Source organism: Cervus canadensis, chromosome 11, assembly GCF_019320065.1.
Source record: "Cervus canadensis isolate Bull #8, Minnesota chromosome 11, ASM1932006v1, whole genome shotgun sequence".
Taxonomy (NCBI): Eukaryota; Metazoa; Chordata; class Mammalia; order Artiodactyla; family Cervidae; genus Cervus; species Cervus canadensis.
Window position 1 is genome coordinate 38,454,419 of NC_057396.1, and position 17,964 is coordinate 38,472,382.

The following is a 17,964-nucleotide window of genomic DNA, read 5'->3' on the forward strand; positions in this document are numbered from 1 at the left end:
TTGGACGGACATTCCTTTGGGAAAAGCTTTCTCCACAGTGAGGTACGGAGACGATAAACCCCTTCCTTGCATCCTTTTCTCATTCACTCAGTAGGGGATGGAATAAAGAAGGAGCCGAATAAAGCTTTCTTAACGCACTGAGGTGCACCGTCCAATCTCCTGAACCCTACACTCAGGGCTTCCCGACCCAAAGGCGAAGCCGAGCACCTGAAGACCAAAGATTCCCGGCGCTGCGCCCCGGGGGCGCCAGGCCTTAGCACTGCAGGCCAGTCCCAGGGAGGCTCAGCCTGCGAGGGGCAATCTCGGCTTCACGGGGGCGCCAGGAAAATCAGTGCTCGCACACGCCAAGGAAGGGAATCGAGCCGGGTGGAAGGGCGAGTTTCCTTCCCACATGCCCGGTGAGAAAACAAGGCGGAGGAGCTGAGGGCTGCATATCGCGAACACGGGGTACGGATCCCGGGAACAAAGAGACAGGAGGAAGACGAGGCAGCCACACCAACGCACTCAGAGGATTCTACGACTTTACGCAAGCGAGAGCGGCATCTCGACCGTCCCCAGCTCCCCTTACGCCACTGGCTTGGTCTCAGAGCCTTCGCGAATATGGCTTTGCGCACTGCGGCGGGGCTGCGCCGCAACCGAGCTTGGCCCTGTGGCTCCTCCCCGTCGCCCTGCGCCGATTGGCGGCAGGCAGCAGCCAGGCCGCTGATTGGGTGGCGAAGGAGCCATTCGGGGCGGCTCTGGTGGGTTCGGCTGCCCTAGAGTGATAAGTTCGGCTTCAGACACGCCTCAGCGCCAGCAGCGAGTCGGAGCTCTATGGAGGTGGCGGCGAGTATCGGGTGGTGGCTGCAGCAGCGACTCTTCTGAGCTGTTTCAAGCCGGTTCCGACTCCTTCCTCCCCCTTCCCTCCCCCTTTTTTGTTTTCCGTTCCCCTTCCCCCCTCCCTTCCCCGTCCCCGACGACCGGATCCTGAGGAGGCAGCTGCGGTGGCAGCTGCTGAGTTCTCGGTGAAGGTGAGTGGAGCTACCGCCGCCGCTGCCGCCGCCGAGTGGAGCGCTCTAAAATGGCCGCCGTCCCTGGCCGCTTCTTTCTGAGCGGTACAAAATGGCGGCCGCAGGCGGAGCCGGGCGGGGCGACCCTCTTCTAGCGTTTCCACCGGGCTTCTGGCACCTGGAAATTCCTCGTCTTTATTCTCCCTTCCCTTCGTTGCCGGAGTAGGAGGAAGTCGGCAGCCTTGGTGGTCTACGGCTGTCTTCGTGGCTGTTGGCGGCCGTCCTCCGCGGGGCCCGGGCCGGGACGGGCCAAGGTGCGGGTGTGCTCGGACGTGGAGAGAGCGTGGCCGGGAGGCGCGCGGGGCGGGGAGGGACGCGGACCGGCGCGGGGGGGCCCGGCCGTTGGCGCGGGACCAGCCGAGGCGGAGGAGTCCCGGACCCCGGCCTCCGGCGGGGAGGAAGTGTGTGGAGCCGGGGCCGGCGGGGAGCGGTGGGGCTGCCCTTGGTGGGGGAGCGAAGGGCCTACCCGGCGAGCCCCGCCTGCGACGGGAGAAGGGAGGGAAATGAGGGTTTCTGAGCTTTTGTCGATTGGGCAGGGAGCGGCGAGGTGGCTGTCAGTCCCTCGGGGATTTATGGGTGGGAGGGGGCCACTGGAGGCGGCGGCGGGTGAGAAGGAGGCCGCTTTTCTGCCCAAGAACAAAGAGCCGGGCGCCTGGCCGCGGGGGCGGCCTCCGCTCCTCCCCGAGGCTTGCCCCCGGCGGCTACGCTAGGAGGCTGTCGGAAGCACTTCCCTAACTCGGGCCTGGGTGGGAGGAATCCACTGCTCTTTTGTTCCCAGGAAGGGGAAAATGGGGCGGAGGTTCCTGCTGCCATGTTGTGGCCCTGGTCTTCCGCTTGCCTTGGGTCAGCCGCTGTGCGCCTCACGTCTCCCCTCAGGCCCTCTGCGCCCAGTTAAGGGGTGGACAGTGAGGAAAAGCCGTCCTCGGTTACCCCTTACTCAGTGTTGCTCGTCGTTGAGGCAGTAAAATCTATTACAACGTTTTCACATGGTGTGCCCGTTTGCTAACAAGATTTTTCCACTGTTGGTCTCCGTACTCAGCTGTAAAGGAGGGAGAATGTGGCTTTTTCGAAGATTGATTCTATTCCTATGTAGGCACTTGCCTGCGTCCTTGAACACAAGTGAATTGCCAAGTGACCAACAAAATTTTACTGTTCATTTGTGTTTTGAGTACGTTCTATTTTAGTCTTACGAGACCTGCAATGCAGTGTAAGTTCAATCAACTGCAGTGTCAGGCTGAAATACATTGTAACTGAAGGACTGTTTACAGATTTGTATGTTAGCGGTGACTAATTTTGGTACTTTTTCTCATTCTAGGTTTTTCATTTCTCCCATCCTCTTCCCTCCCCACCCCATCCATTAATATTATTCTTTTGAAGATTCTTCGTTGTCAAGCCGCCAAAGTGGAGAGTGCGATCGCAGAAGGGGGTGCTTCTCGTTTCAGGTATGTGTAGATTTTGTTTTGGCAATTATTAGGACCGAAAGAATTAACCACACCAAATAGTTCTGACTTAATTGTGCTGCAGGATTAATTTATAATGTGCATGTACATTTCTTCAAAGCCCTTAAATTTCCACTGTTTTCTGTTTGCTATCTGAAGAATAAATGTAATTACTTGGTTTTCCATTGGGCCTAAGTTCATTCTTCATCTGTGATGTACTTACTGTAATGCAGAGTAATTAAAGAGGTCCTATATCTGTTTTGAGTGAAACATACTTGGGGTGTACTTCTTTAAAAAAAAAAATGTCTTTGTTTTAAATAGTGCTTCTTCGGGCGGAGGAGGAAGTAGGGGTGCACCTCAGCACTATCCCAAGACTGCTGGCAACAGGTATAGTAAACAGTGAAAAGAGTGACTTATATAACAGATTGAGGTTAATGGTCTTTTTAACATTATAGTATATAGTTAATAAGACATCAGGAATCCTAATCTTAATGGGCTTGATTTCTGCTATTCTAAATATAGAATATCAGTTCTTGATTATTCTTTAGCCAAATCATCTAGTAAGAGTTGAGGCTCTCAAACTGCTCGTTTATTCTCTTACTCTTTAGATTATTTTCACTGATGTTATTTCTTCAAACGTTCCTACGAAATTATAGTAATAAATCTGTAAGTGTGTAACATGGTCATGAGACATTAGAAAATGTTGGTTTTCACGATGTAGATCTTGGACCAGCATCACTGGCATCACCTGTGAGCTTACTAGAGATGCGAATTAATCAGGCCTTACCCCTGAGCCACTAGAGCAGAGACTGGGGTGGGCCTGGGTGTCTTTAACAAGTTCTTCAGGTTATTCTGATGCACTGGTTGAGACTTGCTTAGTTGTAAGGGAGCTGAGAAAACCTAAACTTGTTTTTCTATTTAGAAGGATTTTTGATCGTATGATCCTTGATATGTGACTGGATGCTGTGCTCAAGTTGTCTTATTTTAACTCTTAATTTTTACTAGCGAGTTCCTGGGGAAAACCCCAGGGCAAAACGCTCAGAAATGGATTCCTGCACGAAGCACTAGACGAGATGACAACTCCGCAGCAAACAACTCCGCAAATGAAAAAGAACGACATGATGCAATCTTCAGGAAAGTAAGAGGGTAAGTTTATTAGATCTGTTTTTGTCTTTTAAAAGGAGGGGAGACTGGATTAACTGCTTCTCTTGTGTGTATGCTATATTACTTAACAGACAATGTTCATACTCTTAAGTGAATGCCAATGTTGACAGTTTTAAGCTGAAAATCAGCACATCAGTGTTTGGGGCTCAGTTAGTTGCTTTCGGTCATTAGATTAAAATGCAGATGCCTATTGTGCTGACATATCCTGTACCTGGTGTGTAAGCCAGTGATGCCAAAATAGAACAGTGTAGCTCCTGTATCTAGCCTTGATATTAAGGAGGGAGGCTCTTGATCTGGGTTTTCAGAATGAGATTTTCTTGTCCAGTAGCTGGGAACCCCCACCAGTTAGATAGGTATGTCTTAAGTAGGTTTATTTCAACATTGCTTTGGTTAGATGGGTAAGAAAAATGTCTTGATGTTAAAGGGGACAGTGATGCAAGGGGAAAAGCATAATTTAAAGGTTATTTTTTAACTCTATAATTTTGTATTTTGCTGATACCTAGTCTGATCCTTTTTTGTAGCATATTAAATAAGCTTACTCCTGAGAAGTTTGACAAGCTATGCCTTGAGCTCCTCAATGTGGGTGTAGAGTCTAAACTCATCCTTAAAGGGGTCATACTGCTGGTAAGTTAAATGTTGGCTTAACTGAAAGGAAGTGGAAAATACTTTTAGCCCAGGTTGGGTTTTGAGTGGTTTTTTGTTGTTTGCTTTTGTTTTTGTACACTTCATTGTTGCTTCTAAAACTGAGGTGTGAGTTAAGTGTATGTATGTTTGAACACTGGTGATTTATTTTTTTAATTACCTTTGATGGTATCAGACTTAAGAGGTCAATTTGAAATGGTATATACTGTGCTTGGGTTAACTGGGTTATCAGGCTTTTGGGGGCTGGGGGTTGCTTTGTTTTTCGTTTTGTGAAAAATACCGTGTTTTGGAAATAGGTTAGTTTTATGGTGATTCCATTTTTCCAGGGTAATTTCAACTCCTCAAAGGGGAGAGGGTTTTACTAGTTTGGGATATTATGTAATTAGACTTTTTTGGTACACTTTATAGCTAACATTTTAAGTACTTATCCAGCCTGTGTGCTGGGCACTTTACATGCCCCATCTTAAGTTCATGTAAGAAGCCTTACAAAAGAGATGTTGCTTATTTCCAAGTTACCAGTGAGGCATTTGTATGGGGAGTTTGTCAGAAATTTGTTGTGTGATTCAAGATCCTTAAGACTGCAAGGAAGTATTAAGTTATAAAGAAAGGTTTTTTCCAAAGTTGTCATATTTAATTTTTTTTAATGGCATATTTTCTGTAGATTGTGGACAAAGCCCTAGAAGAGCCAAAGTATAGCTCACTGTATGCTCAGCTATGTCTGCGATTGGCAGAAGATGCACCAAACTTTGATGGCCCAGCAGCAGAGGGTCAACCAGGACAGAAGCAAAGCACAGTAAGTGGTTGTGTGTGCTTGCTTATTTTAAGTTGCTTTGAAAGGTTTTATTAGCAAACCCTGACAAATGTCTTATTTCTTCTAGACATTCAGACGCCTCCTAATTTCCAAATTACAAGATGAATTTGAAAACCGAACCAGAAATGTTGATGGTGAGAATTTAATACTCAGTAGTACTGTGTAGGACTTCCCTGGTGGCTCAGATGGTACAGAATCTGCTGCAGTGCAGAAGACCTGGGTCCGATTCCTGGGTTGGGAAGATCCCTGGAGAAGGGAATGGTGACCTACTCTAGTATTCTTGCCTGGAGAATCCCATGGACAGAGGAGCCTGGCAGGCTATAGTCTGTGCAGTCGCAAAGAGTAGGACATGTCAGAGTGACTAATATACAGTAATGTATATATTCAACTTAATTCTGACTGTTGATTTTATTCTTTTGTTTTTTAGTCTATGATAAGCGTGAAAATCCCCTCCTCCCTGAGGAGGAGGAACAGAGAGCTATTGCCAAGATCAAGATGTTGGGGAACATCAAATTCATTGGAGAACTTGGAAAGCTTGATCTTATTCATGAATCTATCCTTCATAAGTGCATCAAAACAGTAAGTAATGATTGTGAATTTAAGCTTTCATTAATCACCATATACATCATTTTGGGGAGAAACTAGTCAATTAGAACTTTGCCATCTGAGACTTGGTGTGCTAGTTAAATATTTTACATCTGGCAAAACTGCTATTTAAATGTTGTAAATATGGAAGTATGCAGTGTAGTTTGCAAGATAGGGATAGAACTGATTGCCTACTTAGGTTTAAATTGCTCAATTTGGAGAAATTTCTTGAACAGAAACCAGATAAGAATAGTATGCTAGACACTAGGAACTGCATGAGTTAGTGGAAACTTACGGAAAGTGCTACATCTAAACCAAGAAGAATTTGTGAACAACATGACATTTATTTCTTTTGGTAGCTTTTGGAAAAAAAGAAGAGAGTCCAACTCAAAGATATGGGAGAGGATTTGGAGTGCCTCTGTCAGATAATGAGGACAGTGGGACCTAGGTTAGACCATGAACGAGCCAAGGTATGTATGTTGCTGACAGAAATGGTGTAACTAGTTTGGCATAGTTATATTAAAATCAAACAGCGTACTTTGGTGATATAGATGATTGCCTCTAGTCATTAACTTTGATAATATCTAGAAGTCTTATTAAACAGTATACATTTTTATTTTTCTCTTTTAGTCCTTAATGGATCAGTACTTTGCCCGAATGTGCTCCTTGATGTTAAGTAAGGAATTGCCGGCGAGGATTCGTTTCCTGCTGCAGGTAAAACTGTTTTCTTTAGGTGTGTTGGTAAGCTAACTTTGTTTAGGAGTATTGAAATTATATTTATTAAAAACTTTTTATATTAAAGGATACCGTAGAGTTGCGAGAACACCATTGGGTTCCTCGCAAAGCTTTTCTTGACAATGGACCAAAGACGATCAATCAAATCCGTCAAGATGCAGTAAAAGTAAGTTTTGCTTTGCTTTTTAATCAGTAAGTGGGTTTTATGTTTATAATGGCACAAAAACCTTACTAAAACATCTTTTAAAAAAAATCTTTTTTTTTTAGACTGTCTTGTCTTACCAGTAGAGCTTAATGTTTTTGGTGTTTTGTATTCTCTTTTGAGAACAAGTTGTTTATAGAGAATACATCAATGGCACTCATCCAGAGAAGTATTTCTGATTTTCCCGCTGTAAGAATTTTCACTTTATATTAAAATAGTGTCTAGAAGTAAGTGTTTATTCACTTTATTTCTGAAGGATCTAGGAGTGTTTATTCCTGCTCCTATGGCTCAAGGGATGAGAAGTGACTTCTTTCTGGAGGGACCGTTTATGCCACCCAGGATGAAAATGGATAGGGACCCACTTGGAGGACTTGCTGATATGTTTGGACAAATGCCAGGTGATTTTGAACAAAAGATGGTTTGATTGCATTAAATAATGAGTAACAGTTATTAAAGAGTTCTTCGTGTCTGTATTTTAAGGAAGCGGAATTGGTACTGGTCCAGGAGTTATCCAGGATAGATTTTCGCCCACCATGGGGCGCCATCGTTCAAATCAGCTCTTCAATGGCCATGGGGGACACATCATGCCTCCCACACAGTCGCAGTTTGGGGAGATGGGAGGCAAGTTTATGAAAAGCCAGGTAAGAATACATTTAAGGATGTTTAGGCAACAAGTAATTAAATTTTGGAATACATATAATTAGTTTTGGGGTTTTTTTTTTTTTTTTTTAAAGTGTAAATAGTTTTAGAAGACCTAAAAAGAGTGTTTTTCTAAACCAAATTTATATCTGTGACAGTTATTTCAAACTGGGTGAAATAATTATTCTTAAGATTAGTAAAGTATTAGTAAAATCACATCAGTTTATTTGACAGGTAGGTTAGAATTTTATTCTTCTGTTTCATCTTTTACTTTCTCTGGGCAAATGCAGTTAAGCTTTCTTGTGGCTTGGCCTCATCACTTTGGTACTTGATTACCATAATTTGTGAACCCCTTTTTATCTAGACTTTCTTTCTCTTTCTGAAATAGGGGCTAAGCCAGCTCTACCATAACCAGAGTCAGGGACTCTTATCCCAGCTGCAAGGACAGTCGAAGGATATGCCACCTCGGTTTTCTAAGAAAGGACAGCTTAATGCAGATGAGGTACATTTGCCTATGTTATTTATATACCATAGTTTGTCAATTCAGAAATCTCTTGCCCGATGATTATAAAAAAAGACGCATTATTAAGAGGACTTAATGCTGGAATTCTTTATCTTTACCTTCTTTCTCTCTCTTCTGTACTACTTTTTCTTTCTTTGAATGTCCAGCGTCCTATGAGCGAAGATTATGAGATATGAGGGCAAGTCTTCAGTTAGAGAAAGGAAAATGGTTGTCAAGATTTTGATTGTGACTTCCCTGCAAATAGAATGACTCAGGATAAAGTAAAATGTTTTTTAAGCTCTTAATTAAATTTTTTGGTTTTTATTTTCATGTTTTAGTGATGCTAATCCTTGGAGAGTTGTGGTATAAATACAATATTTATAGCCATGTTGTATTTTTGTCTGGATCAGATCTTTAGTTTTCTTCCTATAAATATTATAACTAACATTTTTAGTTATTTAACTCAGATTTCTGACATAGGTTCCATCATGTTTGTATATGATGAATTAACTTTAGGATGTTGCAGCATTGCAATTAATGTTAGTTTGCTGCTTGTTAACTTGGATATCTGTTTTGCTTTGTTTTTGATTCTAGATTAGCTTGAGGCCTGCTCAGTCTTTCCTAATGAATAAAAATCAAGTGCCAAAGCTTCAGCCCCAGATAACTATGATTCCTCCTAGTGCACAACCACCACGCACTCAAACGCCACCTCTGGGACAGGTATGGGATGTATGTAGTATGACATTTTCAGTTGTTCCAGTATCTTTTGAAGATGTCTGAAGACTGCTTTTTAATGTTTGCTCTCAACTTCATAAGCATTTTTTTTTTTAAACGATGGAAAAGTTATTAAACATTTATACTTAGTCATTTTACTGTTCTCTTAGACACCTCAGCTTGGTCTCAAAACTAATCCACCACTTATCCAGGAAAAGCCTGCCAAGACCAGTAAAAAGCCACCACCATCAAAGGAAGAACTGCTTAAACTAACCGTAAGTCTCAAATAATCTCATCGTTTAGCTCATGGGAGTGTATTTGAGGCAGAAAAACTAAAGATACTTGGCCTTCATTCTTTTCAGGAAACTGTTGTAACTGAATACCTGAATAGTGGAAATGCAAATGAAGCTGTCAATGGTGTAAGAGAGATGAGAGCTCCTAAACACTTCCTTCCTGAGATGTTAAGCAAAGTAATCATCCTGTCACTGGACAGAAGTGATGAAGATAAAGAAAAAGCAAGTTCTTTGATCAGTTTACTCAAACAGGAAGGGATAGCCACAAGTGACAACTTCATGCAGGTAGAACACTTTCTGATTCTTTAAGAACTCTTCAGATTTGAACTGACTATGAACTGACTATGAACTATATTCCTTTCAGGCTTTCCTGAATGTATTGGACCAGTGCCCCAAACTGGAGGTTGACATCCCCTTGGTGAAATCATATTTAGCACAGTTTGCAGCTCGTGCTATCATTTCGGAGCTGGTGAGCATTTCAGAACTAGCTCAACCACTGGAAAGTGGCACCCATTTTCCTCTCTTCTTACTTTGTCTTCAGCAATTAGCTAAATTACAAGATCGAGAATGGTTAACAGAGCTTTTCCAACAAAGCAAGGTCAATATGCAGAAAATGCTCCCAGGTAAGAGAATGCTGGGGAATTTTGTTTTTAATAGATCTAAAAGTCCTTAGTACTTTGAGTGAATTTATATAATAGGTCAGTGTGATTTTCCCGTCTGGATAACAATAAACATTAGCACAGATAGACTTCACCTTTATAAAAAAGTTATTATGATGTAACTATTTTCATTTGGTCCAAATACAAAGTTTCCTTTGCTCAGTTCTTTTATATAAATCTTGTGCGTTTGGAAAATTGTTTGTAAAGCAGTTTTAATAGACCAACTGAGTAAATGAACTACCTGATGATGGGAATGGCTTTGTCTCTTCAGAAATTGATCAAAATAAGGACCGCATGTTGGAGATCTTGGAAGGAAAGGGACTGAGTTTCTTATTCCCACTTCTCAAATTGGAGAAGGAACTGTTAAAGCAAATAAAGTTGGATCCATCCCCTCAAACCATATATAAATGGATTAAAGATAACATCTCTCCCAAACTTCATGTAGATAAAGGATTTGTGAACATCTTAATGACTAGGTAAGATCACAAAGTTGTGCTTTTCTACATCGAAAACAGCCTGTGTTGAGTTTACTAGGAAGAAAGTCTACAAGGCAAAGGGTTGAGAATTATCTGTTTCTTGAATTAGAAATTTTTCATTTGGAGGTTGTAACAAGATTTTTTTCTGTGCAGCTTCTTACAGTACATTTCTAGTGAAGTAAACCCACCCAGTGATGAAACAGATTCTTCCTCTGCTCCTTCCAAAGAGCAGTTAGAGCAGGAAAAACAACTGCTTCTTTCCTTCAAGCCAGTAATGCAGAAATTCCTTCATGATCATGTTGATCTACAAGTTAGTGCCCTCTATGCTCTTCAGGTGCACTGCTACAACAGCAACTTCCCAAAAGGTGAGAGAGGACTAGCAGCATAATTACGACAAATGGATGGGCAGTTCTTAAACACACTAAATAATGGGGTTACATTTTGTCTTCTAGGCATGTTACTCCGCTTTTTTGTTCACTTCTATGACATGGAAATTATTGAAGAAGAAGCTTTCTTGGCTTGGAAAGAAGATATAACCCAAGAGTTTCCAGGGAAAGGCAAGGCTTTGTTCCAGGTAATAGAGAAATTTGTTGTGCTTTTTCCATTTTACTTGGTATTAGTTTAATGAAACTTTTTAAAAGTGAAATATAAGCAAAATAGCCCTGGTAATATTGCATACCATGACTTTATAACTTAAAAGTGAATTCTGACCCTGAGGAAAATTTTTAATGTCAGGGGATTCCACAGCATATATCAGTCACCTGGAAAGTAACTTTCAAAGGAAGTTTCAGGTCTGATTGTAGACATTCTGACTTAGGTCTGTGTGTGGTATACAACTCAGGAGATTGTCATACTACTTTTCCCAGGGGCCAGGCTTTGAGAAATGCTAGTCTGTAGTAGTCTTTACTCCTGAGGTTCTTAAGCTAGCTTCAGGAGAATCACCGTCACAGCGTTTGTCCTTAGTCTTATCCTTGGGGAATCTGGTCCTAAAGTTCTGGGTGGGACTAGAAATTACTCTTTGGGAATCATCTTTGTCCCCCTTCTTGCTCCCCAACATTGCTAACATGTAAGTTTGGGATGAGCCACTGTCCCATATTAAAACAGTTCTGAAGTGTGATGGGAGTGGTGTCAAAGAGTTGACACCAAGTTAACTAGCCATAAACAGCTTGTGTTAATTGTTTATCGCTCAGTTGTGTCTGACTCTTTGTGACCCCATGGACTATATGTAGCCCACCAGACTCCTCTGGCCATGGAATTCTCCAGGCAGGATTACTGAAGCGGGTTGCCATTTTCTCCCCCAGGAGATCTTCTCTACCCAGGGATCAAATCTGCTTCTACATTGACAGGCAATTCTTTACCCCTGAGCCATTAGGGAAGCCCTAAACAGCTTGCTTGTATGTTAGGTTCTGAACACTGCTTGCAATTACAGGATATGTGGTACTGTCTGGAACTTTTGTTCTGGGGGCAGTTGGTTGGTTGATTGGGAATACTACTATTCTGTATTTTCTAAGTACTACTTACTTTGTTAAATTACAAATTATAGGTGAATCAGTGGCTAACCTGGCTAGAAACTGCTGAAGAAGAAGAATCAGAGGAAGAAGCTGACTAAAAGAACCAGCCAAAGCCTTAAATTGTGCAAAACATACTGTTGCTATGATGTAACTGCTATGACCTAACCACTGCGAAAATTCACTCCACTGTAATGTTTTCACAATATTTAAAAGCAGAAGCACGTCAGTTAGGATTTCCTTCTGCATAAGGTTTTTTTTTTTGTAGTGTAATGTCTTAATCATAGTCTACCATCAAATATTTTAGGAGTATCTTTAATGTTTAGATAGTATATTAGCAGCATGCAATAATTACATCATAAGTTCTCAAGCAGAGGCAGTCTATTGCAAGGATCGTCTTTGCTGCCAGTTATCATAGGCTGTTTTAAGTTAGAAAACTGAATAGCAACACTGAATACTGTAGAAATGCACTTTGTTCAGTAATACTTGAGTTGTTGCAATATTTGATTATCCATTTGGTTGTTACAGAAAAATTCTTAACTGTAATTGATGGTTGTTGCCATAATAGTATATTGCCTGTATTTCTACCTCTAGTAATGGGCTTTATGTGCTAGATTTTAATATCCTTGAGCCTGGGCAAGTGCACAAGTCTTTTTAAAAGAAACATGGTTTACTTGCACAAAACTGATCAGTTTTGAGAGATCGTAAATGCCCTTGAAGTGGTCTTTGTGGGTGTGAAACAAATGGTGAGAATTTGAATTGGTCCCTCTTATTATAGTATTGAAATTAAGTCTACTTAATTTATCAAGTCATGTTCATGCCCTGATTTTATATACTTGTATCTATCAATAAACATTGTGATACTTGATATAGTTGTGTGACTTTTTAGTTCAGTTCAGTTACTCAGTCATGCCCAACTCTGTTGACCCTGTGGACTGAAGCACACCAGGCGTCGCTGTCCATCACCAACTACCAAAGCTTGCTCAAACTCATGTCCGTCGGTGATGTCATCCAGCCATCTCATCTTCTGTTATCCCCTTCTCCTGCCTTCAGTCTTTCCTAGCATCAGTGTCTTTTCCAAGGAGTCACTTTGCATCAGGTGGCCAAAGTATTGGGAGTTTCAGCTTTAGCATCAGTCCTTCCGAGGAATATTCAGGACTGATTGCCTTTTTCTCCAATACCACAGTTCAAAAGCATCAATGCTTCAACACTCAGTTTTCTTTATAGTCCAGCTCACATCCATACGTGACTACTGGAAAAACCGTAGCTTTGACTAGACTTTGAAGTAGTACATACAAGTTTATGAAAAGTGACAGGTTTTGTTTTGAGCTAGGTCTTTACTTAGGAACTTTAAATACATAGACATACATAATTTTGATGAGGAAATTCAAGAAGGTTGTTCCTCTTTATTTCAGGTCACTGAAAGTAACCAATATATAGTTACTGTAATCAAGGATAGTGCTGAGAAGTCTGAATTGGGAGGGACATTACTAATGCATAGCAACAAAACAAACTTGCTATCTTTTCATCGTCATACTGAAGTGCATGGTGAATGCATTCTCACTGATTGTCCTTCCCAAAGTTCCTTGAAACCCCACAGTAACCATTAAAACTGGCACCTTACTCTAACTGAAGCTAGCGCTTCCCTGTATTCTAGCAGACTTCATTGAAGTTTTATAACATAGTTTCTGGTAGATAATTTTTAAGTATGAAGTTAAAATTAAGTGGAGTATCAAGAAGCTGACTTTACTAGGCTGTAGATAAAATTAGCATTCCTGGCACCTCTACTCAAGCCTCCCCAAGGGGGAAACTTATGAGCCTTGGCTTCATTTACAATCAGAATTCTTCCAATTCAGCTAGGGAATTGAGCCAAAAGAAGTCCCAGAGTTAAACCTGGTGTGCATTAGTTTGTCAGAGGGTACTTTCATACCTCCCCACCCTGATGCTTTCCAGAACAAATACCTCTTAGTAATATTCCCATCTTGTGCAAAAAAAAAAATAGGCATTTTACAACCTGCCATGCTACGGAATGACAATATTTGCATGTTTCTTGTGTCAAGGACAATGGTATCAGTGTACAAATAGTTCTATGTAATAGTTAAACATCTAAGATTCCACATCATAGCCAACTTTGGTGTTCCTTTATATACAGCAAGACAGGTTGTCTTCATTTTGTCGATTGCTTTTCTTCCTGTTGGCTAACAGGCTGCACTTCATTCCTACACTAGAACTTTGTTGAGATCACCAGTAACTCCAGAGCTATTAACTAGTAGATATTCATTATCCCATAGGCAGCACTTAACAATTTCTTGAAACTTGAGAACATCTCTCTTCCTTCTTGCTCTGTTCTTTCTTAATCTCTAATGGCAAGTGCCTGATGTCAAACCCAATGTCCAATTATCAAATCTTGTTGATTTTCCTTTCAAAACATTAGAAATTTAGTAACACCTCTTCCACTGTGGCTCTCATTTCTCACCTGGATACTGTGCCAGCCTTAACTGGATTCTCTGCTTTCACTTTCCTTTTAGTCTCTTAAGCAGTAGCCAGAGGATGAGGAATCTTCTCAAGAAAAATACTGCTTAGCACAAAATCTACCAAAGTGACTTCCCACCTAGAATTTCAAATTAGTAATTAAAATTGTTGTACACAGCCCCAGGTCTAATTTAGTGTCCCCTCCTACTGCCTCTACCCACACCATATTTCTCTGGTCTAGTTTTCTGCCACTGACTTGCTCATTCTGTTCCCACTACCCTGCCTCCTTGAGGTTCCCGGGGTGTGCCAAGCCCCAGAGGTTTTCTGTTCCTGCTACCCTGTGGATACCTGGGTGATGGCTCTCTTCTGTCAGGTCTTGGCTCAAATATCATTTTACAGGGGCCACACTGTCTATCTTCAGTATAATCTTGGGCATGCCCTTCCTTTCTTCCCTGCTATAGGTATCTCCCATGTCTCCCATTGTTTTGTGATATGCTGCTTATTTGCAATTGGCTATCTCCAGAATGTGAAGAGCATGACATTTTTGACTGGCTCACTGCTGTATCCCCAGAATTTATTAGTGCCTAGCACACATAGGGCTTCCTTTGTAGCTCAGTCGGTAAAGAATCTTGCAGTGCAGGAGTCCCGGGTTGGATCCCTGGGTTGGGAAGATCACCTGGAGAAGGAAATGGCAACACACTCCAGCATTCTTGCCTGGAATATCCCATGGACAGAGGAGCCTGGTGGGCTGCAGTCCATGGGGTCGCAAAGAGTCGGGCAGGACTGAGCGACTAACCCTTAGCACACATAGGCATCTCAGTATTTGTTGAACAAAATCACCGATTATCCTACATAGGCAGGATCTGGACACAGACGGAGAGAGGAATGGAAAGAACACAGCCTGGATGGAGTTCTAGATCTAGGGTTGTTCCTATCACTAGCAATGTAGCTAGGCAAAGTACTTGGATCTTGATTTCTGTTGAAAATGAGACTAATGCTTAAGTGTTGCCGTAAGATCTCAGTAAGGTGGTTACGTGGAAGTCAGGAGCAGAGGACCTCACACAGCAGTCCTTCAGTGTACATGTCAATGACCTCAGCAGCTTTTCTCCGACATGAGAACTGCTTCCCGCCTGAGCTTGCAATCACCTGATCAGTCCAATGGGCATTTCCCAGTCTTCCTATTTGACATCAAAAACATTCAACAGTTGACTGCTCTCTTTCCTATCATTTTCCTCTCAGGCTTTTCCTTGGTCTCCTTTATTTCTTTTTCTTTTTTTTTTTTGGGGGGGGGGGGTAACTGACATGTCCTTTATTCTATATTGTCCTATTAGAGTTTTATTTACACCAATACTGTGATATGCTTAAGATATAGATCAGTAAATAAAAATATTAAAGATACCAGTACAGAAAATGCATTCAACAAATTAAAGCAAAAACCAAAGCTCTGGAACAAGGCAAGCCTTAACCAAAAATGTTTGGATATACCCAGGGAACTCCTCTTATGAGCCATATCCCAGGTCTCTGGTCTCAGTGATCCTTCCTATTTAGTAAGCACATCAACCAAGAAAGGCCAGCAAAAGGTTTTAAGAGGTAAGCAAATGTAGACTTATTTTGTAATATACAAAGTGCTAATTTCAGTAGATCCATTAAAATAGAGAACATCTGAGAAGATCATCAATAAAAGTCACTCAGCCCAAATTAATGTTAGACATCAGTTTTACAGCACTATTTTAAATCTATATAAACAAGTTCAAATTTTTTAGTAGTTTCTTAAACTTTATAGAAAACCCTCTACAATTTTAAATGCTTATTAACATAAGCATACATGAATTACTTTAAAGGCGCTGTTCTGTAGCCTGGTTCATCAGTGTTGCTGTTCTGCTTTCCACTCTGAACACTGCCAACTCACCCCAGTAGCTCCGATTACCACCTATGTGTTGACGACGCCTGTATCTTCAGTCCAAACCTCTTTCCAGAACATCAAACCAGCTTCTGGACATTTTATCTGAGTGTACCACAAGCACTTCAGACAGCATGTGCATCGCTAAACTTTCCCTCAAACGAACAATTCCTTCTCTCCTGGCTCTCAGTGATACCCCATCCAAGCCAAAAATCTGAGTCATTTTTTATCCCCTTCTTCGTTTTGACCAATCACCCACCATGTGCCCCTCTTTCATTACAGCTCTTGAAGTCATTTACTTCCTGTTTCTTCGCTGCACTAACCTTGTCCAAGCACCATCATCTCATGGGTGAAGTGCTGCAAGAGGCTTCTACATGGTCTCCCTGCCCTTCATCTTGCTCTCTAGTCCATTATCCTCAGAGCAGCCTTTTGGTAAAAGTCTGATCCTTCCTCTGCCCTCCAGTAGCTCCTAGTTTTCCTCAGAATAAAATTCAGATTTTCTAATAATCAAGGCTCCAAGTCATCCTTTGGCCCCCTTTTGCATTCTCTTCATTTTCCTTCTCGGCCTTTGCACAGGCTGTTTCCTCTGCCTGGAACGTTGCTGTCACTGCTATGCCCACCTCTTTGTGCCCCTTCATCTATCTTATTCATCCTTCAGGTATTAGCATAAAATTCCCACATTTGGGAAACTTGACATTCTCTGCCTAGGCTGTTAGGAGCTTGTGCCCGTCAGGGTTCTTGGTTGCAAAAAGAAACACATTATGGACAAACTAAGAAGAGAAGGAATTTATTAGAACTCAAGGGATCCACAGGAAGCACAGAGAACCAAGTTTAAAAATGAATGGGGGACTTCCCTGGTAGTAGAGTGGATAAAAATCCACCTGTCAATGCAGGGGACATGGGTTTGATCCCTGATTCTGGAAAATCCCACATGCTGTGGGGCAACTAAGCCCGTGGGCCACGACTACCGAGGCTGCACTCGAGAGCCTGCGAGTCGCCGGCTACTGAAGCCCCTGGGTCTAGAGCCTGTGCTCCACAAGAGAAGCCACCACAAGGAGAAGTCCTCACCGCAGCTAGAGAGTAGCCCCCGCTTGCTGCAACTAGAGAAAGCCCGCATGCAGCATGGAAGACCCAGGGTAGCCAAAAATAAAATTTTAAAAATGAATAGACTAAGGGGAGGTAGGCAGTCCTGTATCAGAGAAGGAGCCTGACGAGGGCAGTGCTGTAAAACCGGCCCTACAGACTTCAGAGCATCCCCTGCCTGTATCTGAATGAACTGCCTAGTGACACCAGGTCCAGGTCAGAGGCCTGGGCAGAAGCCTGCAGATGACTTAGGCCATGTGTCCACCCCTTGCCGCCTTGGTTTCCTTTAGTGGACCAAGGACCTGGCTTTTGCGTCAAGCAGGCCCCAACTCCCAGCAATGCTGTGTGTGTGAGGGGGGATGGGAACTCCGGAAGAGATGTGGATGAACAGCTGGGAAATAAAAGGTCACTGTCCATGGGCAGTCCTCTCTACCCCACCTCCCCACCTAGAACTTCCTACACTGTATTGTGACCACCTGCTTGCTGCCTTTCTTTCCACTCTCTACTCCAAGAGGAGGTGGGGAATGTCTCATTCATTGCTCTATTCCCAGTGCCTAGCACAGTGGCGGGCAACATTAGGGATCAATAAACAGGTAGGGTGTGCAACATGAATCTAGGTTTTGTGGAACCCAAATTTTATGCAGTTAAGGGTGGAGGAGAAGTTGTGGCTCTAAAAGAATACAAAATTGGGTTCAGGGTCCATAGGAGTCCTATGTAAGGAATGGTCTTGAACTGTGAGCTTTGATCTGGGCCAAACTCGGTAACTCTGAGTGACAGACTAGAGTTTATACACTACATTATAATAATTTTCATACCTATTTGTACCCTCTAGGCAGAAACTAAAAACAGGGTATTTATCAAAAATCCTTGTTGAAAGGATTTGACGTTTTCTCATTTGTGGCTGCCCTGGCCCTACTGGGCTTCCCAGGTGGTGCTAGTGGTAAAGAACCCACCTGCCAATGCAGGAGTCATAAGCGATGTGGGTTCAATCCCTGGGTTGGGAAGATCCCCTGAAGGAGGGCATGGCTACCCACTCCAGTATTTGCCTGGAGAGTCCCAAGGACAGAGGAGCCCGGTGGGCTATAGTCCAT

General features: G+C 42.5%; 1 protein-coding gene and 1 non-coding gene across 2 annotated transcripts; both read left to right on the plus strand.

The window, feature by feature from the left end:
- The first annotated feature begins 600 nt into the window (after positions 1 to 600).
- EIF4G2 (eukaryotic translation initiation factor 4 gamma 2) lies at positions 601 to 12,286 on the plus strand. Its single transcript, XM_043480789.1, has 24 exons — positions 601 to 649; positions 769 to 1,010; positions 1,216 to 1,303; positions 2,365 to 2,491; positions 2,810 to 2,875; positions 3,494 to 3,634; positions 4,174 to 4,276; positions 4,956 to 5,087; positions 5,173 to 5,239; positions 5,533 to 5,684; positions 6,050 to 6,160; positions 6,321 to 6,404; positions 6,493 to 6,591; positions 6,884 to 7,025; positions 7,108 to 7,268; positions 7,655 to 7,768; positions 8,363 to 8,488; positions 8,653 to 8,757; positions 8,845 to 9,060; positions 9,140 to 9,398; positions 9,706 to 9,910; positions 10,064 to 10,275; positions 10,363 to 10,484; positions 11,454 to 12,286. The coding sequence occupies exons 1-24, from the start codon at positions 601 to 603 to the stop codon at positions 11,517 to 11,519; spliced, it is 3,189 nt and encodes a 1,062-aa protein (XP_043336724.1). The 3' UTR covers positions 11,520 to 12,286.
- Positions 7,821 to 7,971, plus strand: LOC122450697. The gene has a single exon (XR_006272194.1). It is a non-coding gene; the product is annotated as a small nucleolar RNA SNORD97 (small nucleolar RNA).
- Positions 12,287 to 17,964: the final 5,678 nt, after the last annotated feature.